Genomic DNA, 26,115 nt, shown 5'->3' on the forward strand with positions numbered 1-26,115 from the left:
CTTGGCAATAAATGTGATATATTATAATTTGCATATGGATACAATGCAGTAGATAGTACAGTGGCCAGATTAGTTTTAAAATTAATATAAAATAAATATTAATGGTGAGTAGTCTAGTTCTTGTTTGTTTTTTGTTTTGTTTTTTATTTTATCAGGTATTTTATTTAATCAGGTTAATTATGGTATGGAAATTTCATCTGCCAAGAAATTGGGATTGTTAAAATCAGCAGTATATCTTTTTTCTTTAATGAGGGTATGGCTAATGCACATGGCTCATTATTCAATAAACTCTTTTAGATGACTTATACCCCAAGCACAAGCTACCTGTATATACATTACTGGGCCAATATGACGTGAATAAAGACCTCATGGGATCGACCTATGACATTAACAGTCATGCACAATTTTGGTTATGACTGTAACAGTTGTAACAGCATAGGTCTGTGCAACTGGTCAATACACTGTCAGTAATTATAAAGGTAAATTTTATTGTAACGTACCATTTAGAGACTTAGCCTCTGCATTTAACCCATTCGCACTAGTGTGCAGCTGCAGCACCCAGGGACCTACTCCAGTTTTGTGCCAGCACCTTTGTCAGCAGTACTCAGTCAGTGCCCATGCAAGCACAGGAAGAACATGCAGACTTCACACAGAAAGGGTCTGCTTTAACCAAGATTTGAACTACAATCCTCTTGCTGTGAGACAACAATGTTACCTGCTGTTCCGTATTAATACATCATGCCATATTAATAGCACTATGCACACTAATACTATAGTAAAAGAATGCGTGAGTTAATATCACTTACTAATCAGTTGGATCTATTATCAACTGCAGCAGAAGAGTCGTAGTTGTTTCGAGTCATATTTTAAGGACAAAAGGTAAAAATTCTCTGATTTCAGCTTCTAACGTGAATATTTTCTGGTTTATTTACTCCTCTGTGACAGTAAACTGAATATCTGGGATGTGGGCAAAAGTAGACATTTGAGGATGACTTTGGGAAACACTGATTAACATTTTTCACAGTTTTTCTGACATTTTATGGACCAAACAACCAAATTGATTGATCAGAAAAATATTATACAGATTAATTGACTATGAAAATAATTGTTAGTTGTGGCCCTACTTGTAACTGTGTGACTTTTGCAGATGAACACTGGGGTTTGTCAATGCATATCCATGATGAAAATGCAGGCATGAGAGATGCCGGAAGGGCCGCCCATCATTGTACTGATGAAAATCATAATAATGATGCAAAGAAAAATGATGATTTTGTCTTTAATTATTTTGATTTATGAAGTTATTTTATGTGAGCATGCAGCCCCAAATACTTGAGATTTAACCAGCTGTATGATTTAAACACATTGTAATGGTCTGTTTGCAGTAAAAAGCCAACAAACCTACTGATCAAAGGGGGGTGGGGTTGAAAATAGGGCTTGTCTGTTGCCATTCTTTGATCCCAGTCCATCACTGTATAAGATAGCTAATGTTACGTCCATAAAGATCAGCATTCAGCTACTTGTTAAATTTGTCCATAATTTGCTGCACACAGAATCTTGTTAAGAAATGCAAATGTGATGCTCAAACTTCTGTTTAGTGTAATGTGTTCTGCTTCCATCCTGCATCTCCCGCCTCAGGAACGAGAAGGAGAAATAAATCGCTGCTCCAGGCTGCTTCTGACTATTTCAGTGCCTGAGGGCAGACACCCACTCCAACCCGGTGGTGTCTGGTTCTTCTGATAATGCATGGACCTCGGGGTAGGTCTCCTGAAATGCTGAGGGTGGACTGTGATGAATAAATCCGCACTTTTTTTTCCAAAAATGTTCGTTGAAATACAAGGGATATCGTCCTTTTTAGGACATCAGAAATATTTTCATGTAAATGGGGCTAAATTCTCCTCTCAACACCCAGCCGGCCCGCCCATAACAAACGGTCTATTCCCACCTCTGGAGCTGAGAGGGTTATTTGGACAGAGGCAGACCGTCATGGCATGACTAATGATGGATGATTGCAGTTTAATTACACTCTGAGGGTATCACTTATCTGCGGCTGGCTGGAAATAAATGAAGCTTTTCAATACCACTCACAGTCTGTGGAATTATGGCAATAAATCTTTGTCATTTTTCAAATACAAATATTATGTGTTTGTTTGGACTTCACTCTGGCTATCAGTTCATCCCTTTGTTATCTGACTTTATTCTATGCACATATCCATTGTTTCAGCTGCAGATTATAGCCATTAATCTGGGAAGGGTCTCTTTAATCTCTAATGAAATCCAAAATCAAGTTGTCCCCCGAGGTTGCACGAGTACAAAAACATCCCTTGGAAATTGAATGCAAGTGTAAATCTGCTTACTCTGGACTTACATGGTGGCATCCCTCGCCTCCGGATGGGCTGGGGGTGGAGATGGCCTGTGGAGTTAGTCCATATGGCATAACAGTTGGCACATGTATATTTTTTGAGGTCTTGATGGTGCTCTGTGTAATTTACTGGGGCATCACTCAGCATAATCTCTTTAGCCAGTGGAGCGTGTAAAAAAAAAAAAAAAAGCTTATTTTTTTTCCCTCGCAGCCCTCGTGTCCACATACTGTCGCCATGATATCTGAGAGGTGACACATATGCAAGCGGCTAAGTGTTCAGTGTATATCAGAGTGAGTGTGAATTTGTGCCTCAGGGCAGACTCACTGGCGAGCGATGAGACGTGTGTGCATGATGTGGGTTACTTTAAAAATGTATTCATATACAATTCCACATGACTTGTTAAAAAAATGTAGTAAGTAACTAAATCCAAGCAACACAATATCAAAGTATTGTAACTTGATTAATTCCTATTACTTGTGGATTTCCTCAGTATCAAAAGTGGTGAAATTGTTGATGTATGCACATTTAAATGCACTTTGCTAATTCTGCTAGTCACATTTTATACTCAAACTTCAAGTAAACTACCATAAACTTATTCCTACGCACCACCCTGGTCACCAGCATCACCGCCTACAGTCCCAAAATATTTTTCAGTTGTAGCAGTAGTGGTATTGACAGGTTAGCTAGTAGCTAACTAACTGGATTTCTGTGTAGCTGCGCTGGTCTGTGCGGCTAGCATTTAATACAGCGGTTCCCCGGCCCTTTTCCCTTGGAAGCTCTCCCACATCTAAGAAAAGCTGAGCCCCCTCCAGCCCACACACACACACACACACACAGACACTAAAAGAATAAATGATTCACTCTAAAGCTTTGTTGTCTTAAATTAACATCACTTATAATTGGTAAATGTCTCTATTTTTTCTTTCAATAATCCAACAGAGGAGGTTTATGCACACGCCTCCTTACCAAAAATAAATAAATAAATAAAAAAATAAAATAATGATTCATTATCACAGAGATTGAGAGGTCACAGAGGTGTGATTACAGTATTTTTTGAGTGAGGACATAAAAAAAACATCCTTTAAATAGTTTTGTATCCAGACTTTTGTATAAACTGTGATTTCTGTTAACATGTGCAAATCTAATGTGTACAACCTCAGAGCAGAAAAAAAGCTTTGGGGACCCCCTGTGATTTTTGTGAACTCCCCTGAGGGACCACCAGACACCAGGTTAGGAGCTGATGTTGGTCTGTATAGCTAATGAAGCTGATGGTATTTCCTCTAAATGTTTCTTTGAATTAGATGTTGAGTTCTTGTATATATGTAACAACTAAATAATTGTAATTGATTACAGTTACCTTTTTTGTATTATAATTACATAATTCCGTTACATGTAATCTGTTACTCCCCGAGCCTGTGTGTGTGATTGGCTGATGAGAGCACTATGCTGACGAGGTTGCCTGAGTCAACACTCCAGTGGGCAACATTCTCATTTTTGTTTGCTCCTTTGAATGTTTTTAATTCATCCTGTGTGGCTGCATACATGAGTCAAGTAAACATCATCATCCACAGAGCCCAGAGCGAAAATGAGACGGGGAGGGAGGAGGGATGGATGGAGGGAGGTGCAGGGGGAGTGGGGGGGTTAGAGTGTTTGTGTGACACAGAGAGTGAGAGAGAAACAGACGGAGAGAAGAGAGAAAAGAGGAGCCTGTGTGTTCGTTTCACCTCCTAATCAGTTTTCCTGGGGGATCCATCATCAACTGCAGCGGAGGAAGAAAAAGAGAGTAGAATTTCAGCCCGGCTGTAATCTTCTCCCATCATAAATTTGAGCTTCACACAAGTAAGGAAATCTTTTAAATCAGCAGATTTATGGATGCTTGCAACGCTCAGAAAATATATCTATTGTATGAAGTTGTGGAGATGAAATAATCCTTTGCCGTGATGGTTTCATTTGTGCACATGAAGTCAAATGACTACAGTAATTTGGGTGTTAATGCATGAGTTTGATTTGCATGTTCCTCTTCATGTGCACATGTGTGTGTAATGACATTAGTTGCATCCCTCCAATGCCATTTCACATGTGCCTGTGAAGATATTTCACACAGCAGCATTCACTGGCTCATGTAATGCGATTGGTGCTCATTTTCCCAAATTTTAATGCTTGGTTTAATTGTGCAAGGGAGTTGCAAGCGTATCAAACTCTATTAGTGGTAAAATATCTCAGCTTGTTTATTGAACTTTGCACAATAGGCTATTTTTGAGTGTTTCATACTGTGTAATGGCCATTCCATCCCCTTAAAAACGTGCTGAGGAAATTGTGTCTTTTCTTCCTCCCTCGCGCAGCCATCTAAATGTGTTTTAAAGTGTTCTCCTTGAGAGAAGAAAGAAATGACTTTGAAGCACAGAGTTGCTTTTCTCGTGCCTTGATCCATATGCATGAATGCAGCAGCTTCTTTCATGATGCTGTCTCACACTGAGATAACAGCATCTCTGTAGTGTAACTGAGCACTCACAGCCTGATGTGCACACTTCAGGATATATTATGATCAGGACTGGGATGGTTACTCTAAAAATGGATTCAGATACAATCACTAATTACTTATTAAAGAATGTAGTCTGTAATCTAATCCAAGTATCACAATATTACTTTCCTTTACTTTTGGATTAACTCAAAAACAAATATGGTAAAACTGTTGAGCCTAATAGAATATTTTATGTCCATAGTTATGCACATTTAAATGTACACTGTTAAGAACACTATTCACACTTCAAACTTCAAGTAAACTGCCATAAACACACCATCCTGGTCACCAGCATCACCACCAGTTATATATAAGTTGGTCTGTGTGGCGAATGTTAGCAGTTGGTCTAACGTTAGCATTAGGGGCTGTGTATCTTATGTTGGGGTTTGTCTGTGTAGCTCACGTTAGCCATTGGTCTTTCCTGTAAATGGTTCTTCAAATTAGATGTTGAGTTCCTGTATGATGACAGCATTTTCACAGCTGAAGGCAGAACTGTCACTGCACAGTGATGTTTTTCCTGTTCTCCAATTTAAAGACAAAATAATGCTGAAATTTCCACCCAGTGAGGCGTTTTTCTGCTAGAGTCCATTATAATGAATATAATGTGTGCACAGTGTATGGTAACATACCATTCTTTATTTTGAAATGCATTTTAAAATTGTATTCTGCCAAATAATCCCCATTTTACTATATGTATCTGTAATCTGATTAAGTTTTGTATCCTAATCTTGCTACATGCAATCCGTTACTCCACAAGCCTGATTATGATTTATGACATGGGTCTCTGTTATAATTATTAGTTAAATCCAGTTGCCTGATGTGGAACAACTGCCTATCAAAGGTAGGTAATTGGCTCACGTTTCTCCTCACAGGCTGATGTATAAATGAGGACCATGGGATTCGTGTGAATGGTACGGAAACCTGCTTTTGAACTGTGTTCACGTGCACTCGACTCAAAAGTGGAACACACAGAGACAGAGACGTGGGGGCTTTTGATGACTTGTCCTGTGAGAATCTCTTCCCTCCTGCCCCAGTTTCTATCTCTGAAAAGACACCCTGGTAAGAAATGAGAACAGCAGCTGGAAAACAGACGCGTGGAAACACACGTGCACGCGTGATGCAACAGCCCCTCTCCCTCCTGGCCTCCGAGTGAACGAGCTACCGCACAAATTTCACAGTTCACAGGCTTTAATGAGCTGCTGCAGCCTGTCCATCATCCTGACTGGAGAACACCTCAACTCACCTCACAGTCACACTATGACACTACAGCAGGCATCAGCAGGATCACAGAGACGCCAAAATGAGCATGTAGTGACTGTTTGTACTAAACTGCTATTTCTGGCACATCTGTTATTTAGCATAATGCTCAGTGTGAGAGTAATTTTAATAAAGGAGAGATGAAACATGCTCTGCTATACAGGAAGAGGTGCTAAGGCTTGTTTCCATCTATGTGCAGACAATGGAGTTGTATAGGACCCCAAAAACCACCAGGGGGCACCCAAGTAGTGTAATGCAACTTCAGTGGCACTTTACGGCTCATTTATGCCCCCTTTACGTGTGAAAATAGATAGTCTGCTTCAGACAGTGTCACTGACACAAGTCCTTTTCATTGGCATGGATGTTATGCAATACATCCACTAGAGGGCACCGCTAACAGTCAAAAATTAGAAGAGGAAGAAAAAGAGGAGGTTATCATAATGTACCTTAAGAAAGAGGCAAACGCGGAAGCAGCGTTGTAGACGGTAGTGGTCTATGCGGTTATTATACATTGCAACAAGTGAATGGAGAATAATTTTCCCTAACTAAGTGAGGACAAATACTTTTTGTAAGACATCTTTGTCATGTCTTGGAACTATTGGCTACTACACTGCCCCCACAACTACTGGTGGTACTGCTCTGTTTCGTCCGTACCCAAATATTTTCAGAACACGTGCAGAAATACGGATGAAATAAAGCTCAAAGTACAGACACAAGGCTCCATCCACATCTGTGTGCGGATTTAACGCTGAGCATAAATGAGTCTTCAGTCTGTTACATGTCACATCAGTATTCACATGAGCACACCTTTCCAGAATGCTAGTAGCTAACTGTTGCCATTATCTTCTGCAATCTAGTGAGCCTAATTAGATAAGCAAGTTGAAGATTGTATTATGGATGGGTCCAATTCAAAATAACTGCCTGTTCTCATTTCAATTCGCCCATTCCACAATGAGGTGAGTCATACAGATGTGCACAGTAGACTATTAACAGCTGAAAGAGATGCAACAGGCTTTTGATGTAGTATAAAGAAGGAGAAAGTCCACATCTGGAGGAGGTCTGGTAGTTGGATGGCCTGGCAGGACGGTGTTTGTTTCCCATGTAAAAAGCCCGACATTATTAAAAGTTTTAAGGTATATAACATTACATGCGTGAGTTGCATCATGTGTCTTTCGTCTTGTATTATATGAACTAGGCACGACATCGCCACTCAGCCTAAAATTCATATTCAGTGGACCGTATACCCAGGAAGTACTTTTTTGGGTTACGTACAAGGCAAGCAACTCTTATTGGACAGAATGGGTGCCATCTTACACTATCTAGTTCATTAAAACACATTAAAATCTGTGTTTGTGAGTCACTTCAGTGACGTATGTAACGTAACATACTGGTCCTAAACTACCCAAGTAGGTTTTGTGTCTAAACCTACCCAAAGTACAACCATGTCACAATGTTAAGAAGAAGAAGCTTTCTGATAGTGTCTCTTTCAATCACTAAAGGCTACCTTGTGTGATTATATGAGACACCAAGGGGTCGTGACAAAATGTCAGTATGAGACGAGCTAGGATGAGAAGAAAGAAGAAATTGTGCCAGGTGTGCTGGATAATAACTTTTCAACAATAACCGGTGGATTGTGCTCTTTTGAACATGAGGGGCACCATGATAGCTCACTTGTAGGGCTTTTCCATCGTCACATTTGACCGTGCTGAGTCAAACCATACCTCACTGAATTGCATTTCCATTGCCACTTTTTGTGCACCGAGCTGTGATGAGTTGCGCGAGTTGAGGGTTCGGAATCTCCCCACTGTGGTTTCACAAAACAGGAGCTCACAAACTACATTTTGCATATGGCCCCTAAAAAGCTAGGAACGGCCCTGGATATGATTGCAATAACAAATTTAAGATGGATGAAAATGACAAGCAAACTATGGAGGAATGGATGTGTACTAAGTCTGCAGGGCAAGAGATGATGACCACTGTGCACAGGCTGCAGAGACTTCCCATCAGTTTATGAGGGGGAAGGTGACAGCTAATCAAACACAAACACAGGCTGACCAACAGATTGCCCACAGCCCGGCACTCAGGGCCATGTGCAGCAGCCTGGATCGAACCACTGATGGGCAACAAAGGAAATATGATCATACATCACCTGCAGCCGCCTGATACCTACTTAAACCTCCTCGACAATATAAAAGCTGCTGGAAGATTTCCCTCGAGCTGCAGGCAGTTCACTTGCTCAGCTGTTTTGAAAATGGCATGCACTTCAGCGGGGCGGCATGAGCGTTTAAAAAGTTACGCTCAGTTTAAATTGTTGCTGACGGGTGTAGCAGTGGTTTTGTTTGTGGGTGAGCCCTTTCCTTGAGAATTGCAGGAGAAGTCTGAGTGAGGCTGCAGACGTGTGGTTGCTGGGAGACTGCTGTAGGTGGATTATGAAATGCACGGGGGAAAGCAGAGGCCAGTCACTCAGCTGGGAGCATATCGAGTTGTGTAATGATGGGAAATGTCAGTTAAGGGCAAGACGATGGGGGAGGAGGTGGGAGAAAAGAGCAGGACAGTGCATAAAAATCCTGGACACAGATCCCTAAATCAAACGAAAGGTTAATTGGATTCTGTCTGAGGTGTATTCAGCTGTGATGCTGCTTAGTGTCCACTTTCATGGTGCAATTTAATCTCTCAATAGATGTTGCCATTTTCCAGCACTGATATTGAGACTATGGGAACAAATTATATTCAATTGGATTCTGTACATAAACAGCTAACTGAAGTCCATTACATTTAGTTACAGTAATTAGTAATTGTATCGGAATACATTTTTAAAGTAACCCTCCCAACCCTGCTGGTATTACAGTCCCAGATTACATTCTGGGTTTTATCTCTCGTTTTACAGGCAGATGACAGAAATGGACGCCCCTCTTTCCACCCCATGCAACATCCAGATTTGTGAGGTGACCTGCGACTCCTTCCGCATCGTGTGGGACATGACCCCCGAGGACACGGCCAGAGCCACACACTTCTTCATCGACCTGAGCCGCAAAGAGAGCAGGGACCCCAACCGCTTCAAACACAGGGTCTGAAAATTTAAAACTGCTGCACCACCTCATGTATCTTCATCTTTAATTTCCGTGGACCTATTCTGTTCCTCAAGATTCACACAGATCATTATTCACCATAGGACTGGTGAAGAGGTTGTCCTTGTCCGCCCTTTTAAGATAATAGTGGAAGCCTAAATGAGACAGTAAAATGTGGCTTTTATTGAGGTCTAGCTGGGTTAACAGACGGCTGTAACTGCCTCATGATATTCTGCACTAGTCTGAACACAGAAAGCAGTGGTTGCGCCCTTTCAGTCACTTCCAATACGGGTGAAAAAGGAAAATGAGTGCAGTCAACAGCTTCAGGCCAGTGACTCACTTGTACATTGTTTCCTTTTAAAGTGGACAAAAACTGACACGTTCATCCAGAGCACAGAACAGTTTTCATGTTCACAAATTTCTTACACCACACACATACAACAGCAGCGCGGTGTTTTTATCTTTCTTTAATATACTGTCAGGGACGATTCATTTCAGCAGTGAGAGGAGATGCTTTGTACTGCATTTAGCTACCAGCCATTTTCCATCTGCAGTCCCCAGATCTGCAGATCAACTGCATCTGCAGCACGTACAACACATTTTTTTTCACAGATGTTTACCCATTAAGTTTGAGCCATGCTAGTGCCATGGCTCAAGGGATAGCAAATTGAGTCTGTCTGTCAGCTACACGGTCCACCACTTTGGTCCAGACTGAATTATTTCAACAGTTGACAGATCCCCTTAAAATTTTGCAAAGACTTTCATGGTGCCAAAGCGCAGTAGATGAAGTCTATCGACTTTTGTGATCCTCTGTGGAAAAGGTCCAGTGTGTAAGTTGAGAGGGGCGATACTGGCTGAATGTTTCAGAAACTGACTATACAACCCTGATTCTAAAAGGGTTGGGACACTTTGTAAAATGTAAATAACAACAGCTGATTCTTTTGGATCTATATTCCATTGAATGCATTACAGAGACAGATGAGTTCTTTTATTTTAACAACACTCAGTAAGTGTTTGTGAACTGAGGACACTAGTTGTTGAAGTTTTGAAAGTGAAATTCTCATTCTTGCTTGATATACAACTTCAATTATGGGGTCTTTAATGCAGTGACACGGGTCAAAGGTCACATGTATCCAATTTTGTTTTCCAGCCTTGCCCCTTACATGCAGAGATTTCACTGGATTCTCTGAATCTTTTAATAATATTATGGATTTTAGATGGGTAAAACCCTAAATTCCTGCGGTTTTGTGTTGAGAAACATTCTTAAACTGTTGGACTATTTGCTCTTGCCATTTTTTCACCCAGTGCTGAACCCCATCCATGCTTGTGAACAACTGAACCTTTCCAGGATGCCCCATTAATATCCAATTATAACACTGTCACCTGTTTACCTGTCAAATGTTCCACACAGGGGTTATCTGAGCATTCCACAACTTGCCCAGTTTTTTGTTACTCTTCTCCCAACTTTCTGGAACGTGTTGCAGGCATCACATTCTGAATTGGTGTATAAAAACAATAATGTTAATAATTTGAAGATTAAATATCTTGTCTTTGCACTGCATTCATCCAAATACAAGTCGATAAATGATTTGCAAATCATTGGACTCATTGGTCCTCTTGCAAAAGTACAACTATTGAGGGGACTGCCATGAAATTTATGCAGTTACATGTTACATAAATTGACATGAATTGTAATAAATTTGATGATTTTTAAACTTTGCCATTAACAAGTCTTTTCAGTGTGTCAAATAAGACCTGCAGAGCTAAAATGATTCCTGTTAGCCTCAACTATACTTTGTTTATTGTATTTAGCAACAAAGTAAGGTTGTGAACACTATTAAAAATAACTTTGCTCAAAGCACCGCTGTGTCTAAGTGAAGCCTCGCAGACCCTCATGGCCATAGACTCTTGGTGTTGTTTAAATCAAGTCAAGTTGAACATCTGTCCCCCAAAGGACAATTGGTTTTGCTGCATAAAGTGCAACATAAAAACAAACATGAAATCATGTTAGTAGGAGTTACACAGACTGAGTGCTGCAACAGTGAACAGCATGATCACCAGATGAGCGATAAGAACAATAAAATGATGACTAACCTGTCCATCCCTCTACATAAAGTATGATCAGAGGAGCCAGCTAAAGGAAAGATTTTTACCTTTTTACAGTGCTTGAATGCCCACAGATTAACAGTGTAATCAGCATTTAAGTGATCAATTCAGTGTCTAAATTTAGTCCCAGTAGCTGAAGCTGAATATTTGTGATCTCCCGTCGTTTCAGGTCTATTATTGCAGCTGGCATTCAACAGCAGAAAAAGTGCTTTTATGATGTCAAAGCGTCGTTTAGGACTGAGTGAGTGAACTGATCCTGAGTGGAGGATATGTTCTCTCTCTCTGATACACAAAGTGGCACAAACAAACTTGCATCAGAGATGTTGCCATGGATATATGGGCCTCTGAGCCCGCGCTAATTAGCCGTGCTTCTCAGAGGCCTTGGCCAAAACAAAGCCGCTGATTTGATTAGATGTATCCTAGTTACAGCAGCTTGAGCTTGAAGTGGAATATCATGCTAATAAGGCAAAGTTTATGGAAGGAGATGCTTGACTTAACAATTGCATTTACATTTGTTTTGAAATGTAAATGAAACACGCAGCAGCCTGTTCTAACCTTGCATCCTGTCCCTGATGTCAGCTCCTTCCTGCTTCTCTCTGCAGGATGTGCCAACCAAGCTGGTGGCCAAGGCCGTGCCTCTCCCCATGGCGGTGAGGGGACACTGGTTCCTCAGCCCGCGGACAGAGTACTGTGTCGCCGTCCAAACTGCTGTCCGACAGCCAGATGGTGACTACCTGGTGTCAGAGTGGAGCCAGGTGGTGGAGTTCTGCACCGGGGGTATGACACACAGAGCCTGTTAGCTCAAGTAACACTGATAATGTTTTATACACAGTGTGGCAGCTTTCACCAAAGCAATACAAGATAAGTACAAAGGACTGCAGTGCACAGGAACGGCAAAAAACAGCAATTCCGTCTCAGCACCGAGCAGTCATTAGCATTTCAAAGTGGTGCAGACTTTTGAAATAACACAACTCGTCTCAACTTTGCAGACTACGCCATGGAGCACCTTCAGCAGCTTCTTGACAAAGCCAAAGGCTCTGCAGGGAGGCTGCTGAAATTCTCTGTGTTCTATCGCAACCAGCACCCAGAATACTTCGACTATGTCAGGTCAGTGATGCTTCATTATGTCCTCATTGTGTACCTACAGAAATTCCAGCAGCAATTAAAGGAAAAGTATGATGTTTTGGCAAATAGCTATCTGCTTTCTTGCTGAGTTAGATAAGAAGATTCCAGTTCCAGAAGTGAATTTCTCATTTATTGACATTTGAGAAGATCCTTATAGATAAAGAGATATAAGCCTAGAAACAAGTCAATTAACTATGTGATGAATCATGACCATACAACGTTTGATCTGGAACGAAAAAAAGGACTGGAAAATGGATAAAAAGGCAAAAGTACAAGGCTGTGTATGTAATTATTTTAAGATTGAAGGAACTACTCATCCCATAAAATATTAGATATTTCAGTGGTAACAGCATGCTTCACCAATCAGAGATGTTGCTGTTATTAAGGATTGTGTGTAGTGTAGTACTTTTCCACAACATTGTGAATAAAAGGTAATTTTATTAAAACAAGTCTGATATACAGACTTGTGGCTTCTTCCGGAGGATAAACCATCGTCTCATAGCTTGCGGTAAATCTATATTGGATGGTTATGACATTATCACTAATAATCAAAATCCTATATTCAGAATATGAATAAGACTTTCAGTTTCAGAACCTCACTGTTGAGCTTTGTGGTAAATAAAAAGTGCAAGCAGCTGGTTAGCTTAGCTTAGACTGAAAATAAGAGGAAACTGGCTCTGTCCAATGATATCAAAATCCACCTGCTAACACCTCTATAGTTCACTGATAAATGCTAAGTTTTGTTTGTTTAATTGGCACAAAAGCAAGCATGCTGTGGTTTTATGGGTGTTATGCACTGAACTCTTACTTGGCTGGGACCAGCAGCTTCCACGAGTCTTCAGGCTATGTGGTTGACACAGTGATGACGAGACTCCAGGAAGTTACTGTGCCTGGCCAAGACACTGTCTGGCACATTACCTGCTGTGAAACCACTTTTTTTACACCTTGCTTTTTGTTTTGATTACACAAACTTTAGAGCTCTGATAGGAAGATTTTCTTCAGACAAAGCTGTGGTTACTGTTTCCCCACAGCCAGCACGTATGCTCTGATCTGATACATACACTACATAATAATAACATATGATCTGATACAATCCATCAGCCTAAATGTATCATGTAAATGCTTAACTTTGAGTGACATGCTGTAAAGAAAGATGTGTCACAGTAATACAGATCAGGGTCACATGAGCAGTACCTAGAACATGAGTAACATGAGATACTGTCATCGTGTCAGCTGTGTGGAGATATTTTAAGCTCGGGGAAGAAAAAGGCTGGGTGCAATTTATTTAAAGGTGAAATCTGTAATATATTTACTGTCATAAATGTCTGCTAATGAGTCATAAGAAATCATTAATAATATTTTAGAAGAAGTAGATGTTTATCTGTTAAATTGAGCAAAATTAGCAGAACCAAGGCAGGCAGCCACGAAACTTATCAAGAGTCTGTATTTTCAGGATAATGGTCTTAACTTTACAGTGACAGACAACTCACAGTTATAAACAGCTGATCTTACAGTGTTGGACAGGTCGTCACTTGTTATTGTCAGTTCATGAGGTTGCATGCATCTTGTGCTCCTGCGGGGCTCCTGCGGGGCTCTTGTTAGGCTCCTGCGGGGCTCCTGTGGGGCTCTTGTTAGGCTCCTGCAGGGTTTTTGTTGGGTTCCTGCGGGGCTCCTGCAACCTGCCTGTCTCTCCCTTGTCTGGGCAGCAGGGGGCAGGGGGCAGGGGGGAAACAACTCGCTTCAACCATAGATCGTATATTAAAAAGGATTTCAACCTATTTAATATAGTCTGTGGATCCAACTCACTTTTTGGAGTGCAGTCCTCATTTTTGCATGTGCAATGACTACATATTGCTTCTTTAAATTTAATTTTGATTGCTTGAAAGATGCTAGCCAATTCAAAAATGCTGCTAAAAGTTCTCTGTAGTAGTAGTTCTCTGTGTGATTGATTTAAAGCTTGTAAAATTTACATCCAGTGAAGCATTTTTTCACCAGAAGCCATGTCAATGAATTGGCAACTGTGTGTGCACTGTGCATAGTAATATATTGCTCTTTATTCAAAAATTGTAATCCTATTAATATCCCCATTTTTACTAAATGTATCTGTAATCTGACTACATTTTTTTCTGTAACTGTAAGGGAATACAGTTACTGAAACAAATACCAATCAAATTTTCTGTTAAACACAGTATATATACAGTATGAACAGCATATTGTCAGACACTTTGTCCTAAAAAGTACTTTCAACTCCAGAACTTGCCTGAGAATCATCACGTTTTCAGGTTTTCTTCAGTATCAAAGTAATTCAATGGATATTGCATTACAAACAGGAGCAGCTAATAGCTAATTCTAATGGCTACATTTAATGGTGCTAATTTGCCAAAATATAAGCAAATATTGTTATACACAGGTTGAATTTGTCCCTGTGACAAAACGATTGGTCCCAGTTTGCCCCGTCCAGTAAAATTGGTGTAGAATGGCCACTATGAATTTCCCAAAATGTCTAATTATTCCTTCGAGCATAATATTCTTTTTCCATCTTCATGTCTTGGATTAGAAAGGAGTGTGGAGGCCTGATGCGTCCAGCCCTAAAAGACTGCAGTGGGAGTCACGGTTCTCCCATCAATGGCAAACTGCAAGGAGTCTTCTTCAGCTGCAACACAGAGTTTGACACCGGCCTTCCTCCCAAAGACTCCCCGTATGGGCCCCTGCGTTTCCAGATCCCAGCTGGACACCTGCTGAACCCCAACATCAGCTTGTACTTTGCAGACTTCTACTGTATGTACACCGCCTACCACTACGTGGTGCTGGTGCTGGCCCCCGTCGGCTCAGAGGGAGACACCTTTTGTCGCACCCGCCTCCCCACGCTGGACTTGGCCTCCAACCCCTTCCTGACGTACGCTGACCCCCAGAGGCCTGGGGAGGAGCCTCTGTACTGCCATGCCAGTGACGTCATCCTCGAGGTGCTTTTCACGGAGCCGGTCCACCTGGATCAGGGCAGCGTGGAGCAGATCAGTGGGCACCACCAGCTCAAGAGTCTGACCACGGCCAACGCCAAGAAAGACCCGAGCTGCAAAGTGTGCAACATCAGCGTTGGGCGCTGAGGGAGGTGCTGATGTAGGGCAGAGCTGGGAGCGTGTGAGCCTGCAGCACTGACAGACACAGCATTGCACGAGACCAAATCACGTGCAGGTCAGAACACAGTGGAAACAGCCCACCTCTCAAGGTGTGTGCATGCTGCTGTCCCTCTTCCCTCCTGCCTGGACTAGAATAGTGAGTATTAAATAGAAGACTTTCACAATGTGTATCGAACAACTTCATCATGATCACAGCTGGAGATACAGTGAACATCCACCCATGACTGCTGAACAAGACATAATAGGCTTTATAAGACTGGACAGAATCCCTGCTCCTCATCTGTTGAGAGTCTCTGCTCTCTGGTGTCTTTGTGGTATTTTCTGAATATCTTTTCCAAAACCTTCTTCCTTCAGATGTGTTTGAGTTCATGTTTTGTTATGTTGAACTACTAGTTTGATGTGATTTCTTTTAAAGAAATGTAGGTTTGATACAACCTGCAAGTGTAGATGCCAGAAGCATGTTCCTTTTAAAGGTATACTATGCAGGATTTAAAAAAAAAAAAAAAAAAAAGTCATATAGTGATTAATTTGTAGATCAGGAGCACCGAGAGGTTCTGACAAAAAGTCAGTGCCTAGAGCACATTGGACAACCTATAAGTGCTCGCAGTTAAAGACAAACAAAACTTACAAGGTCATAACTAACAAGGAATTATTTATTTACATTCTTTTTACAATCACTAAAAACCGAACGTGTTCTTTCTGTCTGTCAGTGTCCTCCGCAACTGTCTCTACACAAGCACCCACAAATTTAGCCTCAGTGCTGCGGGGAGCCCAGGAACGGTGCTCTGCCACTTATTTTTTTCTCCAAGTCAGGAAATATAAGTAGTTCACATTTCAAATAATCACCTTTTAAAGAAAGCTCTGTAGCTAAAACCCTCAATCAGACAGAGAGCAGTTTTTGCAGTAAGAGGCATCTGTGAAGTGACTCACAGACGCAGCAGACAGAGTGAATGCTCATGTGGACTAAGTGCTACTTAACATTCTCAAGTTCAACATGATGAAACTCTTCATCCAGTCTGTCCAACATTTGATTGTGTGCTCAGTTAGAGTTGACAGATGTTTGTACGCCTGTCAGAGTGCAGTGTTTGGTGAAACAGTGGTTAAATGACCTGAAACAAACCTCCAGATGAACGTCTCTAGATGCATGCGCATGTCATATGTGCACTCCAGTAATTTACAGCACTACATCTCTAAATTTAGCCAGTTGCGTCACCATTTCACAGCACAAACCCCTACTTGCGTCACTGTGACATAGTCAGCACATTAAATATTACACCAACTTTATTTATTATTATTTATTAAGACGCAATTAAGTGCTGGACCCATGAAAATAATCCCCCTAAATCATCACTTATGATGCACTAGAAGTGTGAGTCGGTGTCTATATCTGCAGAGATTCTGCCCTCTGCTTGTGTTTTCTTATTTAAAATGACTGGTGTGCATCTGTAGTTAGCAGGGGTGGACTAAAATCTAAAGTTCAGACCAGCAGCAGCAAAGAAACATAGTGTAGGTGTTACAGGCCTGACTGTGGCCCCTGATGAACAGATTATGCTGGAACACAACTGGACAAAGTTGTAAACAGTCATAAGTAAATACATGCGTGATGTGTGGACAAATCTGTAGTCTCTGAGGCGCTGCAGCAGAGCACAGTGCTGTTACACAAAGCTGCTCGCTGTGTTAAGTTGCCTGCAAACAACATCAGACTGTTACAGTATAACCATACAGACCTACACACATCAGACTGGTCGAATTTAACTCCATATTCTGCTTTTATATGAAGGACACGTCTGAACACCAGGGCTCGTGGCAAAAGTAGCTCATGTTTTATCCTTGAAACACATTATTTATTTTTCATTTCTATCATTATCATAAATACCTGATGGAAAATCATACTCTGTCTGTCTCTGGCAGATTTGTGGAGGTAAAGCGTCCCCTTTGCTCGTTATCACGTTTAACTGTGACTGCCACAGCTGTGTCAAAGCTATGAGACCAGCGATGTGATGTATTTGACGTGAAGTATTAAATAATCCCAACGCCCGCTGATCTATACTGACCTTGGCCCAGTTCTTTTGCACATTGTGCTGCAGCACATACATGAACCAAAATAGAGGGTGCGTATGGAGACATACAGTCTGTGTGCCCTGAATATACACGGACAGCTGCAGACACCATGGATGACTTACCTACCACCTTTTTTTAGCATTTATTATTCAAATTTCAACTGACAGGCATGCAAACTGCTCAGGTGTGAAAAAGGTGAGACGGATGAGTGAGCAGTTAAAAATGCAGACTCACTAGGGGAGTCCGGGAGTCCCCGGAGATTTAAACTAAGTAAAGTGAAAAGTTTTCATTTTAACACTCATTCTTCAGAAATGGGACAAAAACGTATTTTAGGGGGTTTTGATTTTTACTCTTCAATTATGCTGAAAAATATATTTTAAAAGATCAATTTTAATTATTTGAAGGTGTAAATTTTTGTGTGGAACATGGGTGTTTTCTGGCACAGAGCAAGTTTACAAATTAAAAAAATTAAAGCAAACCAAAAATTTCATAAATTGCATTTTATATTCATATAAATAAATCATTAAAGAACAAATGTTCATGAAAAAATTTAAATTAGAGTGTTGGTATTAATTATTTTTGTCCCAATTCTCAAGGACAGGTGAAGTAATACATTTTATATTCTGTAATGCATACATGAGCTAGCTCTTATTCAGAAGCAGATGAAAACGGGACAAAACTTATTTTTAAAAAATGATAGCAGACCATTTTGATCTTTTGCCTTTTATCTTTTACCTCAGGCTACCAGTAGCAACTTCGTTTCGACTTTTTCCACACAGCAAGTCACAGACTGATGGTCTGGGCTCACACTGTACTGTGACTAGTTAATCGATTGTCTGTAGGCACTGGATGTCTTTTATTGACAGTCATGCATGAACATCCAAACAGCATCCACAGCATCAGATGTTTGCACTCCACTGTGTTTATGGAGGTTGCTTTGAGCAGACAGGCTCTCTACACCCTCGTCCCTCCCTTAAAAATGTTTCTCACCAGATCTGCACAAATCATATGGGTGACCACTGTCGGCGAGTGGCGAGTTTTGCTGAAAGGTGACGAGCTGGCAAGCCTGAAGTGAGAGTGCAAAAATATCAAACTGAGGGTGCAATGCATGTCTTTGCACTCTCGCAGAACCAGGCCTGCAGCAGTTACATCCCATTTTACGTCTGTCTTTTCTGAATCCTGTCTATGAGAACTGCAGAGAGAGAGAGAGATACACATACTGAGGATCACTTCAGCTGTATTCTCACAAAGTCTGGCTTAGTGTGGAGGTGGGGGGGGGGGGGTTATTTGTGCTTTAGAACATAACCGCTGTGAAACAATCAGAAAATAACGTTTTATGTCTTGGATTCACTGCGTTGCTCTTGCTAACGTCGCTCCCTCTTCTAATTAAGTCTCCAGGTCTCGTTCGTTGAGCCAGAGGGGGGGGGGGGGGGCTACTTTGAACAGTGCATTTACAAACAATCCTGTATATTCTACCTTTAAAAGTCTGTACTTTTAAATATTAAGGAGGTCACAACAAATATTCTGCTTTTCTATTTCTTGCTATGCTCTTTCTAAAGTCACTGCCAGATGTTCTTTGTCTTAAAAAAAAGACCTCTGACTGCCAAATGTCTAATATTTAACTAGTTTTCAAGCATCCCTGCCAAAAAAATGTAATGCTTCTTAACAAGATACTCGTAGAGTTATGATAATGAAATTCATTGTATCTGAATGTTGCACGACTGACTCCAGAAAAATATGGTGCAATGTGACATTGAAAGCAGTGTGTTGGGGTTTTATGGGGAAAGTAATGAGGAAGATGGTATCACAGAGTTCCCTGCAATCAGTCTCTGACAGTGAGCCTCGGCGCTATAAACAGGGCTGAGCTAAGATTAGCTGCTCTCTTGCTATGGGGGCTTCTGTTTGTCCCTGCACAGTAATCTCTGACCTATATGGGAATCCCAGAAATGCCCAAAGTGAAAGGGATCCCCTCCCCGGTGTACAACAGTAATGCATGTACTGGTGAGTGTCCAGAATGTCAGACACACTGACATAAATAAAGATGGACACCATGTCTCCACTTCCTCCCAAAGTACCAACCTGAAGCCCAAACATCCTGGATACAAGCGCTGCCAACTTTTGTGGTGACGTCATTTAGAGCCAGAGCGCCGTGCTTTTGAGTTCCCGCCCATCAGCATTGGGCAAGTTACTGAGGAAGTGTAATAAGTTACGTTTTACTTTAAAAAGTAATAACATTACTTACATACTTGGTATCAAAGGATGTCGGCTGTGGTAGAAACAAAGTTGACCTCTCTGAGTGTCACCTTCAAATTAGAATACAATCACTCACTGGTAAAGTAATAATATTACAGTAATACACCACTCAGTAATGCATTACTTCCCAACACTGCCGCCCATACACCCAGCCAACTCAGTTGCGAGTAGTGCTCAGGTGTCAATTATGGCATGAAACCCCCATCTTTATAGCACCAAATAACTAATTAAAACCAAATTTCTCAGAATAAAATGAAGACTTGAATGTGCGTTAATGTCATAAGAACTACTTAAAATGGCAGAAACCATGTTATGGCTTGATTCCACCCAACACGGCTGCATCGTGTTACCGCTGCACCACGTCAGTCGGAGCTCATCAGTGCCGTTCTATATAGCGCTTGTGATTCCACCAGCAGAGTTTCAGCCGATGTTCGTGATTTGGCCCATGTCGTTTCTAGTAACATGGTGGGAGTTTATGACCTATACTGCAGTCAGCCACCAGGGGGCAATCACAGTGTTTTGGCTTCACATTTGGGAGCTGTCACATTGTCCATTTCAATATATGTCAATGGTAGGACATGACAAAAGAGACTGAAACTGAATGCGACCTGTTAAAAAAAAAACTTTTTTTTATACAAAGAAGTTATTGAGATGTTTAAACATTTATGAAGAAAGCACCACTTCAGAGTGAAAACAATGCAAATGTAATAAAAAAATACTGACTTTATCTTTACCCAGGACTAATATATTATGTGTGACAAAAATAGGGATCATGTCCAGGTTGGGTAAGTCATGCCCTTTCACTTAGATTCTTGCCGTGACAGAGATGTGAGCTCACACTCACAGCAATGCTGTAATTCTGTCCATCATTATTGTCCCAGAAAGGCTCGCTCTGCCCTCCTGGTAAATACATTAAGCAGAATTCTATCTTCCTTTTGGCGTCGAGCACTTTAGGAACAGGGATGTCAAACTCAAAGATGTCTGTCTGAGGTCCTCCGAAGCGTTTCTGCAGGTACGTGCAGGGCACGTCTCTGTAGCTCTGCCACGAGTCAAAGGTGACGCGCACACGCACATCCTTCTGGAAGCTGATGTTCTTGACTCTGACGGTGCCTTTGAGCACCTGTTCATTAACACTGCAGTTCTCCAAGATAACCATGCTCTTTGCCAGCTTGGCACGGAAAGCCTGGAAATCTGCAGAGGGCTGCGGGAAGCCCAGTTTGAGCTGCGTTCCCGGGCAGCAGGTGCTGACGGTGCAGCTGTAGCCGTCCTCTGTCATGCTTCCCAAATCCTGCAGCGATGGCAAAAGGTCGAGGTCAGACTGCTCCTCTTCATCAGAAAACATCCGCACGGCCGTCAGAGACAATCCCTGTGAGTCAGCGAAAACTACGTGTTTGTTCTTGATCGGGAGCAGAATGTCGTCGTCGTCGTCAAAGTCATCCAGGAAAAAAGGGACAGGGTGGGTCAGAAAGGCTTGACTCAAGATGTCAGAGGGGAGGTGGTCTGTAACTTGAGGACGGATGCAAGGACGCTGTGGCTTCAGTATGGGAACCCACACGTGAGGACATAGTTGTTTACGTTGGTTCAAGCACAGTCTGACAGCGATCTCTGCAAGACTTGCTGACTGGGCCGTTGATCTGATGCCAACCACAGGCAGGACACTTTCGAGAGATAAACAGTGATGTCAATAAAGAGAAGTGGGATTCAATTTATCTACATACTATAATCGTGGTGTATTTAGGTTGTGAGGTGCATTATTAAGAATTACATCACAACATTAAAGGGTTAGTTTGGATTTTTTTGAAGTGGGGCTGCATGAGGTACTTATCCATTGTTTTCACTTGCCCAATAGGGCCAGAAATTGTTTGGGACGACCATCCCTCAACAGAGGAGGAGGTCTATGACTCCCTATGCAGATTAACACCATCTACCCTCATGTGACCCTGACGACTCACATGCTGGCAGGGTGAGTCAGTGACTCACAAGTGACCTTAACGACTCCCGCTCACACCTTTCCTCAGATGACCCTAACGGTTCACTTGATGGAGGGGTGGGTCCATGAGTCAAGGTGTTAACAAGCCCACTGAGGTTAAATACCGGGCAAGTGAGTTGGCAGATTTACTTGCCCAACAAGCCATTTTACCTGCCCCTAGGCAATCCTTATTGTTTAGTGTACTACCGACAGTAAAGCTCACCCCCAGTTTGGAGAAGCAGTAGGAGCACCAGTGTAGGAAGCTACGTAATGTTCTGCTGTGGACAGGGTCAGCAGCATGAAATTTTTTATCCACCTAAAAAAATTAGTCAGTTTAAGTGTACACTATATTTAGAATATTTTCACAGCTTTACTTTCCTGTCAGACAGCTTTTTCCAATGATAAAACTGCTGTTACTCTGACATTAGAAGGTAGATAGGTAGATAGTCACTTCCTACAAATACCAAGGCATATGGCTTCAGGAAAAGTTGGCTTTCAGTGTGCACATTTGCTTTTATCTGTTTTAGATTGTGGTGATGTGATTTACATACATGCTAATTCAACCCTACCCAAAAAAACTGGATTCTGCAAATCACACTGCATTATGTTTAGTAACAAGACACACATCCACCACTGCATTTTATATGACTCTCCAGGACGATCTCTAGACTAGAGGAGAAAAACACACATGCTGCTGTTTGTTGTCAAGACACTGTTTGGATATATACTCAACAGTATATATCCAATCTTTTATCCTCTCATACCAACAACTATAGCAGCAGATCTACAAGTCAGATCCTTCTAAATGTCCCCTGGTTGAATTCAGAGCTTGGTAAAATTGCTTTCCTCTTTTTATGCATGCTGGGCATGGAATGAATTGCAAAATACCATTTCTTTTGAAGCACTCCCTTCTTTAAATACTCTTAAAGGTATTTTACAAACTGCCCTGAGGGAAACATGTTGCTGCTTTACACGATTCTGTTCTGTTTTTTGTGCACTCTATCTTTCCTAACCCGTGAAACTGTCTTTTATGTGAAACTGCTTGTGTTGCCGTCTTGACTTAAGGGATTAATAGAAATAAATAACACATAACAGCAGTTTTCTGTGGGAAAAAGATCTGACAGCATGCTGAAGGGTTGTAAATATTGTAAATACAATGTACACTTAAACTGGTGTTATTTGTTTAGGTGTCCAACAAAAGGTTTTGCTCCTGACCCTGTCCATAGTAGCTTCTTACTCCGGTAGTCCTGCTGCTTCTCCAAGCTGGGGGCCGTGCCGACCACCATCTAGTGTAGATAATACACTCATGACTCACTCATTGACTATGGATAAGTACCTCAAACAACCCCACTTCAAATGATGCAAAATATCCCTTTAAGGAATTTATGACAAGATTAAGGTCAACATGATACCGAAAAAGTGACAATAATTACAATTCAGATTGAAGAAGTGATGCGAGATAATGCACCCCACAGCAGCAGAATCACCACACACCTAGTTTGCATAAAGTACTTACGCTGTATCGGACATCATACTGGCAGCTTGGTATTCAGTGATGTGACGATTATCCTCAATTTGTGGTTGGAGCTCTGGAAAACAGCATACAAATTTTGAGTCGGACAGTATTTTGATTGCAAAATCTTTATTGTTATACATTAAAAGTCTCCCTTTATGTGCAATTCTGCAATTTTAATCTCAAAAGAACCTATTAGAGTCTGAAATGTTTTTTAAAATGTTACTTACACACTCCCATGAGCAGCAAGTTGTCGTATGAAGTCTCAGTCATTCCTTTGCCCGCAGGAGAATGTAGCCCAGGATCCTATTTATATTACCTTAGTTAACATGTCATGTTGTATACTCCACCCTTCCTACTCTTCCGGCCAATCAGCTTCACTCTTGTGGTTTTGTATTCTTCTGTTGTTTTAAACCTGTATGAATTGTCAGTCTCAGATTGTTTACAGCAACATTCCTTATATTGAACTAGTTTTACACAACTTAATTCCATATATGATCTGGTGTCAGTAAAAAGAAACATGTTATTATTACACCACTGTGTTAGCTGTTAAGATGTGTGTCAAAGGTTTCTGTGTGGTCACCTCAGAACTGTTTTGTCCAGTGCTGATGTGGCGATTCAGTACGTGCAGGTCTACTGTATGTAACTCTACTCTGCATTGTGGAAACTATTCCAGTCATCCCGGGCTCTATTCTCAGACCTGTCAATGGACACAGATCCCACTAAAGGCCTGGGCCGCGATCCAGCTCTGTTAGCTGGCTCCGGTCCTAAGAGGGATGGCTGCCCCACAGTCCGTCAGCATGTGTGACGCCGAGGAGGGGGCCGGATTACAAACGACTCTCAGCAGCTATTCAAGATTCAATCCAAGTACGACGTGTGTTCATATTGAGTAACATGAAAGGTGTACCAAACATGGAAGTCCCAGAATTACTGCGATGTATTTGGACACCAAACTTAAGGACATTCTGACGACTGAAGGCCTCGCAGGGGTTGTACTGGGCAAGTTTTGACTATTTCTGACATTGACTGCAGTAAAAACAGTGACATTAGATGCTGTATTTAACAAATAATAAAACAAATGTTTTCATAACTATTCTATCATTTCAATATTTTTATTCTTCTTAAATGGTCTAAAACACCCCTGCTTTCAATTTCCAAAAACAGAATCCAATGATTTCTAATGATTTCTTTTAATAACAATCAGTAAGTGTTTGTGAACTGAAGACACTAATCGTTTAACTTTTGGAAGTGAAAATCTTTCTCATTCTTGCTTTATATATGACTTTAAGTGCTCAACAGTCTGGAGTCTCTGTTGTCAAATTTTGCATTTAATAATGCACATTTTTAACAGGAGACAGGTCTGGACCGCAGGCAGGTCAGTCAAGTACCTGAACTCTTTCACTGAAAAGCCACACCGTTGTAACGTATACAGATGTGTCTTGTCAACAGGCAGCAGATGTTGCTCCAAAACTTGTACGTGCCTTTCAAAAACTACCACAACACACTTTTCCACTTCCTGTCAGTCCATCTCTGATGAGCTGGAGCCCAGTGAAGTCTGCAAAATTTCTAGATGTTGTTGATCCATGGCTTTCTCATTGCATGGTAGTCTTAACTTGTATTTGTAAATGCAGCAAAAACTGTGTTTTTTGTTGTTGTTGTTGTTTTCTAAAATGCAGTGCATTCAATATTGGTTTTCGGCCTTGGCCCTTACGTGCAGAGATTTCTCAGAATCTTTTAACGATACTATGGATTGTAGATAGTGAAATCCCTAAATTCCTTGCAGTTTTGTGTGGAGAAATATTCTTAAACTGGTCTATTTCACCCAACTTTTTGGAAGTGGAGTTGTGAATTACAGTGTTCATGTTTCATAGATGCTTCTCTGTGTTATCAGGTGTCTCACCAACTAACAGTATTACTCCTAATCTCCTAATAACACTGAATTGATTATAAGACTCCATATTAGCTGGATCAGCGGTGCCGTTCAAAAGATGACAGTCAACTGACACGTGCTTCAGTTTTGTGAAGCCCATTCTCCCTCAGTCCCTTATTAGTTCCAATTACTGGGCAATTTGTGTGAGGGCAAACAATAAGCACTGATTGCTCCCTCTGAAACGCTTATATAACAATGCTGTTATAACAATTACATCTCAGGGAAGACAATGTTCCATAAAGGGTAAAAATAAAAACGCACCCAAAAAGAAACTTTTAAATTCATGAAGCAGACATAATACACAACTCTGGCTTTGGTAGCCGAGGTGAAGATAAGTTGGACTGAAGTGGGGTTGTGTAAGGTTTTTATCCATACTCAGTGTATTAGCTGCAGTAGATGCTCATCAGCACACCCGCAGTTTGATGTAGTGTACACTATAATGAGAATATATTCCAATAGGAAATCTGCTTTATAAGCCACATATCGCTCTCTCCAAAGCCACCAGACTCCTTTTGCAAACAGTAACATTTTCTTTTTAAAAAAAACACAGGTGATAACACTAAAAATTGCCCGCAGACCCTTTTGCCTTCCCCTTTTTTTTCCTTGTGTGCAGGAAAACTGAGAAAGAGGTTTTTAAAAGCCTCACTTCAGCTCCCAATACTTCTGTAGCTTCTGACTGAATCTCTGTGGTGTGAAGTTTAGCTTCTCTCCTGTGTTGCTGTTTGTACTTTCATGTTTGCCTTATTTTACCATTTTAATTTTTTTACTGCCGACGAAAAACCAACAGTTACTGATTTTGCAGCTTCATAGTAAAA

The 26,115-nt window shown here is 41.2% G+C and overlaps 2 protein-coding genes across 3 annotated transcripts; one reads left to right on the plus strand and one right to left on the minus strand.

Annotated features, from left to right (window-relative positions):
- Window positions 1-4,053: 4,053 nt before the first annotated feature.
- Window positions 4,054-16,235, plus strand: phyhip (phytanoyl-CoA 2-hydroxylase interacting protein). Its single transcript, XM_084729445.1, has 5 exons — window positions 4,054-4,199; window positions 9,030-9,206; window positions 11,915-12,089; window positions 12,302-12,419; window positions 14,995-16,235. Exons 2-5 carry the CDS (start codon window positions 9,030-9,032, stop codon window positions 15,539-15,541), a joined length of 1,017 nt encoding a protein of 338 aa, XP_084585571.1. The 5' UTR covers window positions 4,054-4,199; the 3' UTR covers window positions 15,542-16,235.
- Window positions 16,236-20,505: 4,270 nt separating this feature from the next.
- Window positions 20,506-24,404, minus strand: ppp1r3c2b (protein phosphatase 1 regulatory subunit 3C2, duplicate b). Of its 2 annotated transcripts, XM_084728068.1 has the most exons (3): window positions 23,374-24,404; window positions 23,073-23,143; window positions 20,506-21,546 (listed from the first exon to the last, which is right to left on the minus strand). In XM_084728068.1, the coding sequence occupies exons 2-3, from the start codon at window positions 23,141-23,143 to the stop codon at window positions 20,679-20,681; spliced, it is 939 nt and encodes a 312-aa protein (XP_084584194.1). In that variant the 5' UTR covers window positions 23,374-24,404; the 3' UTR covers window positions 20,506-20,678. The 2 variants fall into 2 exon arrangements, with proteins under 2 accessions (XP_084584194.1, XP_084584192.1); XM_084728066.1 differs by lacking the exon at window positions 23,073-23,143 and having other exon boundaries at window positions 23,374-24,402.
- Window positions 24,405-26,115: the final 1,711 nt, after the last annotated feature.

Source organism: Lutjanus erythropterus, chromosome 10, assembly GCF_056507025.1.
Source record: "Lutjanus erythropterus isolate fLutEry1 chromosome 10, fLutEry1.hap2, whole genome shotgun sequence".
In the NCBI taxonomy this organism is placed as follows: domain Eukaryota; kingdom Metazoa; phylum Chordata; class Actinopteri; order Lutjaniformes; family Lutjanidae; genus Lutjanus; species Lutjanus erythropterus.